General features: G+C 39.1%; 1 protein-coding gene across 1 annotated transcript in view; it reads left to right on the forward strand.

Moving 5' to 3' along the window:
* Positions 1-9,305, forward strand: part of DARS1 (aspartyl-tRNA synthetase 1) — an 83,252-nt gene that overhangs the window by 22,919 nt on the left and 51,028 nt on the right. The window contains exon 4 of the mRNA XM_013004987.2: positions 416-518. Coding sequence (XP_012860441.1) covers positions 416-518 — 103 coding nt within the window. The remainder of the gene's footprint in view (positions 1-415; positions 519-9,305) is intronic.

The following is a 9,305-nucleotide window of genomic DNA, read 5'->3' on the forward strand; positions in this document are numbered from 1 at the left end:
TATTCCCATAAAAAGTTAGTCTCCAAAATTCACAGAGGCAGGTCTACCCTGACCTTGTGGGGTCACTGTCAGTCTACATCAACTCTGGCAGAGTTTGCGTTGGCTTGAAGTCATTGCCATGCTCAAATTATTATCTTTTTTGGAATTAGTGATCTGCTTAACTCTCAACCCAATGGTAGTGAGTGAATGTAGGCTCTCATTCTTTCGCAGTTGGAAGCTGTGAGTTGCATGCAGTTATTTTTAGCTGTGGAAGCTAGATACACATGTATGTGGGTGTCTGCTGTGCACAGTAAAATTTGGTGTGCTTTTAAAGTGAGAAAGCATTTTTCTTCTATGTAAGACCTTACGTAAAAAAAAGAGAGAGACCTTAAGTAGCTTATCCTTAACATACTTGCCTCTTTTCTGTCTTATGCAGGGAAGCAGTGTTTCCTAGTCCTGCGACAGCAGCAGTTCAATGTCCAGGCTCTTGTGGCTGTGGGAGACCATGCAAGCAAGCAGATGGTTAAATTTGCTGCCAAGTAAGTAAGCAATTACATCCTGTTGTCAGAATAAACAATGGTGGGAACCAAGACTCCCAGGAGTTTGGACCATTTTCATACATTAACATCAATGCTTCGTTTGTTTAAAAATGTAGTTATTTAAATTGTCAGTTCCGTGTTGTTGAATACATTAAACTTACAAAAGAGGAAATATGGAGCACAGACTTGAAATTCATTTGGAATTGCTGAAGCAGCGCTCTCTACAGACAAGTCACATTGACTCTCAAGCAGAGTCATAAAAAGCCTGGCAGCCTCAACCTAGCAGAGCAGATTTATTTTGTTGAGCTTAAATTTCTCCCCCAGTTTGGGATTTGAATGTGAGCAACAAGTTTTCTAACTGAATGATTGAAGCATGTAAAATTTTAAATGCAATATTGCAAAGGATTCCCTCTAGAAGGAAGTTGAACATTTTTTATAACATGAGAGCTTTTAACTTTGCCACTAAAAAGATACCCCAAAAGTAGGAAGGTATAAAAATGACTTTCTACCCCTCAAAGTCTTACTTTAACCTATTCTGATACCAACCATTCCTCCCACAGCATGCTGCTTCTTTGCTGGATTTGATAAGCTGTTGTAATGGTCACATAGAACTCACAGACGGTATTCATGATTATGGGAGTATATTAGGGAACTTCACAGGTTTCTACAAGCCATTATCAGAAAACATTAAGGATACAGTCTTTGGTCAACAACATTGCCTGCCTCGGCTCTTAGCCACGTGGTCCCTTGGCTCTGTTGGCCAGGAAGTCTGCCTGGTGCTCTGCCTCACCACCCCACGATCTCAACCATGTAGCTCTTCTGCCTCTCTGCTCTGACTCAGCAAACATAGCTCCTTTATTCTGGGCCATTGTCTCTGTGCCAAGACCTCTGCGGCCTCCTCCACTTCAGACAAGGATCTTACACATATTCCACTGGTACAGCTTCTTTCTTGTCTCTCTATTTTGCTTTTTAAAAATTTTAATAGTTTATTGACATATAATTCACATATTCACTGGTTTAAATATATTAAAAAGAGTTGTGCAATCATCATTATCAATTTTAGAACATTTTCTTCATTTTTATTATTGCCCCCATCTCCCTGCCATAACCCTAAGAAACTATTAATCGATTCAGTTACTGTCTCAATTGTTACCTGTCCTGACTTTCATATAAAGAAAAGCATTACCCCACACAAAAAATAAAGAAAGCATACCACCATAATAAAATGAAACCGATGAAAACCTGGAGCGTTTCTGGGAAGAAAACAAGAGAGGAAACCTGGCTCTGCCAGTGCGTCCTGAAGACAATGCGTGATCAGAGCAATGACCCCCGGGAGGCGGGGGTGGTCCAGTTCAAGCACAAATGAACCAGTGAAGAAGAAAGGCGGTAGTAATAGTTTTGGGGTACTCAGGCATTGTGTCTGTTGTGTTTCAGGAGGGCCAAAGAACATTAATATCTGCTTATTATGAGAGTGTGTTGAGAAAGTGAACCGTAGCTTTAGTAGGAAAATGACTGGTTTTTATAAGAAACTTCTTCACCATACAGTGCGCCTGCTTATTTCTCCCATCAAACGAGCAAATTTTGTAAATGTTTGACAGGGAATCATTAGGCATCCATTTTACAGTCCTGATTTGACTCTTCCTGACTTATTTTTGTTGCCTCATCTAAAAATATCTTTAAAGAGCTTCCACATTTCTTCAGTTAATAATGTTAAAGAAAAAGAAAACAGTACTGACTTTGTTAAATTTTCAAGGTTCTTTAGGGGAGGCCAAAATGACTGACATCATCACTTACAAAATGTCTTGAACTTGATGGGACTTATGTTGAGAAATTAAGTTTATATTTTTTCTTTTTTCTTTTTATCTTTTGTCATTTTCCATGAACTTTTAGAAGGTTCCCTCTTATGTAATCTCTAAGTGCATAAACAGGAGGGACTAGTCCCGTTTAAGCAGGCCTTCATGCTTGGTAAGCAGAGGGTCATCTGAAGAGAGGAAGACCCTAAAGAGATGGATTGATACAATGGCAACAACAATGGGCACAAACACAACAACAATTGTAAATGTTTCGTTTTGTTGTATACAGGGTGTGTAAGTCTGGGCAGACTATAGAAACAAATATATAGACATTCGGATGCGTTTAAGAAAGAGGTTTATAAAAAAAAAAAAGAAAGGTTTATATACAAGAGCAATGAATATTGAGAAAACATCCTAGCCCAGTCCAGATCAAGTCCATAAGTCCCATATTAGCCCATATGTCCAATACCAATCTATGTAGTCCTCTTCATACTCATGAAATACATGCAATGATGTCGAACATAGGAGGATCACAGGCCAGTGGGTTGGAAGTCTTGTAGATCCAGTGGCGTTGTAAGCATCTCAGCACTAACAAGGGGTCTCTGTGGCTTCTGTGGTTCCAGAGGTGTGGTTGCATCAGGGTAGGTCATGTGACTTCTCCAGCTCCCAGGGCGTAGCATCATGCATCTTGTCAGTAGAGTGGCTCTCAGGGAGTGAGCAGAGAGAGAGAAGTGTCTCCCGCCTCCAAGGAGGAAATGCAGGAGTTCCCAGAATTCTCAAGAGAAGGCCATGACCACACAGGCCTCAATATATCTTGATTGACAGGCCAGACTCTACCCCTTCACTCGTAATCCTCTCAAATTGACACCAGATATGTAACTACCACATTAGGATCATTATGAGTCCGAACTGACTAGACAGCATTAACAGCAACAGTATGTATGCTTACATAGTAGAGCTTTGCTGTGTACAATTGAATGAAGATAATTTTGTACATTAGGCTCTACATATGGTGCTTAGATTATAATCACTTAATTTCTGGCATTAATATGTAAAGTAATCAAGGCTGAGTAATTAAAAGCAGTTGTATTAACCACTTCTACCTTGTGAAAGGAAAATTGACAAGACAGGAGCCCTGGTAGTATAGCGGTTACACATTGGGCTATGATCCTCATGGTTAGCAATTCGAAACCACCTTTCTCTGAGGGAGAAAGATTGGGCTTTCTACTCCTGTAAATAGTTACAGTCTTGGGGAGAAAGGGGGAACCGATGGAAATGGTTGATGTATAACATATGCATACATATACCTCCAGGGGGACAAACAACAGAAACGTGAGTGAAGGGAGACAGCAGATGATGTAAAATATGAAAATAAAAAGAATATAAATTATCAAGGGTTCACAAGGGGGGGAGGGGAGAAGAGCTGATACCTAAGGCTCAAGTAGAAAGAAAATGTTTTGGAAATGATGATGGCAAATATGTACAAGTATGCTTGATATAATTGATGTATAGGTTGTTATAAGAGCTGTAAAAGCCCCCGATAAAGTGATTTCTTAAAGTTAAAAAAAAAAAAAAAGTTACGGTCTTGGAAACCCACAGGATCTATTGAGTCGATGGCACCGAGTTTAAAGACTTCTTAGTTTAAAAATGGTAAGTTAGTTGTGCTTGTTTGGTCATCAGAGAACTTTTTTAGGAATATTCATTCTCCAAATGAAATCCAGTTAAATTATTTCATGTGATTTTAGAGTAATTTGAGCTGTGCCATGTAGAGTGGTACATATTTCTTACCAAGTTTATTTTGAACTTCTTGGGATTTGGAATAAAGAAAAATTAGCTGACTAAAGTTCTGAGAGACTTACTAGGATGACTTAAACCTTTTATTTTTACAAAGCACCAGTGAGCTGTGAAGGGTGCAGTAAAATGCCAAAGAGACCAGAGACTCATGAAATATTCTGTTTGTAAACCTTTACTTCGTACTTTCGAGCTGTTCTTGTTATCCTCCCTTGGAACTGTTGTGGTTTTGTGCCCTCAGTTAACCCAGCTGGGAACCAGCCTAGCGGGTGGATAGCTTGGCTGGAGTCATTATGGAAGCAGATTGTCTGGTCACCTTTCGTTGGAACCAGTGTGTGAGTTTGAAGTACCAACCTATCGGTTAGCAGCCAGGCCCTTAGCTGTGTACTACCTGAGTTGGTTGTTAATCATTTTTACAGGGGAGGAAATCAAACAGTTAAATAATTTGACTGAGACCTCTCTGATTCCAGGGCTCCCTCTGGGTCGCCTTTTCTCAGTGGGCCAAGGTCACAGTGTTATTTCAAAGCCTGCCACAGTACAGCTCGACTCAGAAAACAGCTTGGATAGCATTGAAATGTGCTGATATTTCAGGAAGATTCTTTGCTTTCAAAAAGATTTCTTCTATGTTTTCTAGTGTGTACGGCTCATTCTGATATATATTCTCAAAAAATAATTAGAGTATTTTGTTTCTTAGGGGGTAACAGTAATTGATTCTTTTAATTCTAAGTTATTGAGTCAAAGCAGGTAAAATAATAATAATGAAAATAGGTGAAAGGCATACATTTTTTGTTTGTTATAAATTGATGTTAAAAATATATCCAAAGGAAGAATTTATACATTTTAACTTAGAGTAATACTAATGAATTTGATCCATAGAATGGTGCTTGCCTTCCTAAGGAATCTCTCCATTGTTAAAAGCCATGCTATAAAAATGGGATGAGAGGGTTTAGAAGCTAAAAAGCTTCGTGTTTTCACTGACCCTAATTTTTCCTGAATAACTTCAATAATGAAAATACTTGAAAGCAATAATTATCAAAGTGAAAAAGAAGCATTACTCAGAAAACCTAATATTTAGTGGCCTCGTTTATTCCTGTTCAAGTTTTTGCCCCTTTCCCTTACCATCTGCCCCGTCCCTAACAGTGCATATTCTTAATACTGCCATTATGAGAATTTAAGCACAAAGGCACCCAACATGGTGATAATTGTATCTGCTATACAAAATAAAACCACTGGCAGGAATGTATCCTGTGCTAAGGTTTTGGAAGCGAGAAGAAAGTGAAAGAGATTGGCTAGATAACCTATACTGTTCCCTTAACTCACAGATTCCCAAACATACGTATTTGGCCTTGAATTTCCAAACTTGGTTTGTTTGTTTTCAGAAAAAAAATTTCCCAGCACCTCTAGTGATTAAAAATTTTTATATTATAATCTATAATCCAGGATCAAATTTATATATCTGCTTTTGCAGTCCCTCATTCCCTCTCCGCTCCAAAAATGGTTCCAGCTGCCCACAAGGCATCGTTGCCACGTTGGGAAGCACTAGTTCTGATGCCTGCATGCGCACGTATTTTCTTACGCACTTGTACAAACTACAGCCCTCCAGGAACTGCTCTATCATCAGTAAGGAAAGAGAGATCTTGATGTCCTTTCAGGGTAGTTTTTTGTAGGTAGGTTCTAACATGCATTCAGTTCTGCTGTGATACAATATAATAAGCATTCCTTCCTACAAATCACCATTTCTTACAAAATATGCACTAAAAAACATAGGCTTTATGGGGGAGATAGAGTTCATGTCGTGGACAGTGCTCAAAAACCCATCAGTGACACATTTTTTTTAAAACCACTTTTTTAAAAAGTGGATAGAACAGTTTTATTTTGTTGAGTAGTTAAATGCATAAATACTGTAATAAATATAACACTTTACCTTGAGAACAACCTGCACTTTGCTTGGGGCATATAAGCATTGGAAGAGTTAGGCTGATAATTTTTTGTAGAATGGTTGAGAGATGCTACGGCCCTGAGAGATACCCTTCAGGCCTGAAACTGACTCACCCCCATGGCTCAACTTCCAGTCAAATACTAGACAAGCCTTGAAGGTGCATACCTTCCAATAAAACTGGAAGGTATGCACCGTGTTATAACTGTCAACCCAAAGAAAATCATGTGTCCCAGGATAAAGCTCAGAAGGCTTAAAGGGATTGGAAAGAGGGACCTTCGGAAACTGAAAGCCGCAGGAGCGGGTGGGGAGTGCTGTTACATTGTAGGGGCTGCAGTCGATGTCTTGAAACCATGTGGTTTGAAGACCAATTTGCTCTGTAAACTTTCACCCAAATCACAGTAGTTACAAAAAGAAAACAGACTTTTGTGGACTTTTGATCACTCTGCCTTTTATGTCCCAATATTTTTGCCCCCCCCCCCCTCCTGTTACCCAATATAACTTCATGTGCCACTCGGAGAACTACTCTCACTAACCCTTAGCCACTCTCATCTAGTTCTCTGGTCCAGCAATTGCTCTACCAACCTCTGACCCCGTGCTGTTAACACCAAGGTTAGAGAGAACATTGTGCTTTTTGTGGCACTACGATCAATTCCCATTCCTCAGCTAAATCCATAGTGTATATTCTCCTTTATAATGAAAATAATATGTGTAGGCTGGCAGCTGTGTTGTTTCCCTAAACTCTTCAGGACCTCTTTCCTCTTTATACCTAGCTGCTTAGTCTAATTCGAAGGGGAAACTTTGAAAAGCACAGTCTTGGCCTTCTATTAATGATTAAAATGATCAGTTCATAAACAAGATCTCACCCAATTCTGGTGGATTCTTTGAGTAAATAAGATGAAAAATGTTGTATTTTTAACTTACTCTAGAAATGTGAGCCCAATGAAGTATGAGGTCATTCACATGAATTTTTTAAGAGCAGCTGCTTAGGTAGTGGGCCAACTTACCACGTGCCAGAATTTTTGGTTTAGAAAATAGTGTGGATAGAAATGGGTTGCGTGTGAGAAGGGGCTACTTTTTATTCCCATTTAATTTTAATTTTGTCTTAAATAAGTTTTTATCTACAAAATGCTTGCAGTTATCTTTAGCACCAGGAGAGTGTTTAAGGACTATTTATTCTCCAGGTGTTTCCATTTGGAAGGGCACTATTCAAAGAGACTGGACATGTAAAACGTGAAGCTCCATACACAGCTAAGTGGGAGACGTGGTATTTATTTATATGTTAATTTCATGAGGCCCTAAATTTAACTCTATTCCCTTGGCCACATACCAGGTGGAAAAAAGCAAGGGCTCTTCTATTAAAAGTATCAAATCGGATCATTCCAGCTGGGGTTTCATAATCATTTAAAAGGCAGCGTGCGATCACTTACATTGTCTTCAGTAGATAACTAGCAGCATTTACTTTAGATATTAAATCTGAGGTGTGCCTTTTTGGTTTTTGTGGCTTTGCCAGACTAGTTTGTACTGCTAGCAGCTTCTAACTTTTTCATGTTTTTCTTAAAAACAATATTTGGAACTTAACGTGGAGTCCACTGTTTTCTCCATCTTATCTGCTCTGGGAATATCCAATTCATCAATACACTAATCTAAAAAGTTGACTCACAAAATAGGTGTAAGTGCCCCAGGACTCTTCAACACAGTATTTTAATCAATTTGTTAGAACGATCAATCTTCTCATAATTGAATGCATATAAAAATGAAGCAAATAAATGAGATACACAGGAAGGGTGGCACAACTCATTCCCTAGAGAGCTCTAAGAACTGTTTCTTACTTGCAAAACCAAAATGGTTCGATGTCTTTAAGTGAAATCTGTTTGGAAGCAGCACGATAGGATTCCCATTTCAGCCTGCATTTCAGAAGCTTCACCTTATGTTGGCATTAATCAAATATTTCGAAGTTGTTGGTTAAGGCAAGAATTTTTTTTAGTACCATTTTAAAAGAATCAGGATAGTTTGTGTTGAGCCGGCAGCTAACTTGGCAGCAGACTCTATGGCAGAAGGCAGGAGCACTGGAATGTAGGTTCCCCTCTGCGAGCCTGTCACAAACTTATATTTTCAGCAACATCCACTGACATCTGCTGGATCAAAGCAAGTCACATCGGCAAATCCGAAGTCTGGGGACAAGGAGGTAACTCCTGCTTACCTTGAAACTCTGGCAAGGGTGTGAATATATGTGCTAGCACCACAGGAGAATGAACCTGAAACCACTAATTAGAGCTAAGTTAAGTACTTTTTATTTGGGAGGAGGAGGGGCCAACATTAAATAAAGCATTACTTAATGATTTATTGTACATGATGATGCCGCTTCCTTCAAGTACCGAAATAATTGTATCAGAGTCTATATTACACATTCTTCCTCTTTAAACAAAGACAGTGGTAGTGGTTGGTGATTGGTGGGTGCCAGTGGTGGTGGTCGTGGTTGGTGGTTGTCTTGGTGGTGATGGTGGTGGTGCTGGTGGTTATGGGGTGGTGGTGGTGATTACATAGGTTCCAGCTCATGGTGACTCCATGTGTTTAGAGTCAAACTCCTCCACATACCACCAGACCTCTGTTGTGAGGCTCCTGGGTGGGTTCAGACTGGTAACCTTTGGGAGTAGTGAAGCATTTCATTGTTTGCGCCAGGCAGGATTCCAGCAAAGACTATCATGTATGCCTTTTTTTTTTCAATGGCAGATGGCCTTCATCATGAGCCTCTTTTACTGTGGTAATTATACTGATTGCCACATTCCTAATTTGGGAGTTTTGAGGAAATATATTTATATAAATAGATGGATGTGTGTATGTGTGTATAAAATGTATATATAAAAATATACATAGACACACACACATTACAGACTCTTGAATGGTCAACTGTTACTAATGCAACAGTGTGCCCACTTTGAATAGTTCCTTCAGAATTTTCTTTAGTTTGCTGCTCTTGAGGGGCTGTTAATGTGAAAAGTGATAGTCAAGCTTAATTAGAATGAAAAGTAATGAAAGTGTCATGAAGTGTTTAGTGAGAGACCCTAGACAGTAAAATATACAACACTCTTTTTGGAAAGATGGGCTTCTAGCCCTCCAAATAACTGAGTACTGTTTGTTTTTTCTCACGTTGCATTTTTTTAAAAAATCATTTTATTGGGCGCTCATACAGTTCTTACCACAATCCATACATACATCCATTGTGTCAAGCACATTTGTACATTTGTTGCCATCATCATTCTCAAA

This window comes from Echinops telfairi, unplaced genomic scaffold (assembly GCF_000313985.2).
Source record: "Echinops telfairi isolate 266 unplaced genomic scaffold, ASM31398v2 ScPeMD7_4;HRSCAF=17, whole genome shotgun sequence".
Taxonomy (NCBI): Eukaryota; Metazoa; Chordata; class Mammalia; order Afrosoricida; family Tenrecidae; genus Echinops; species Echinops telfairi.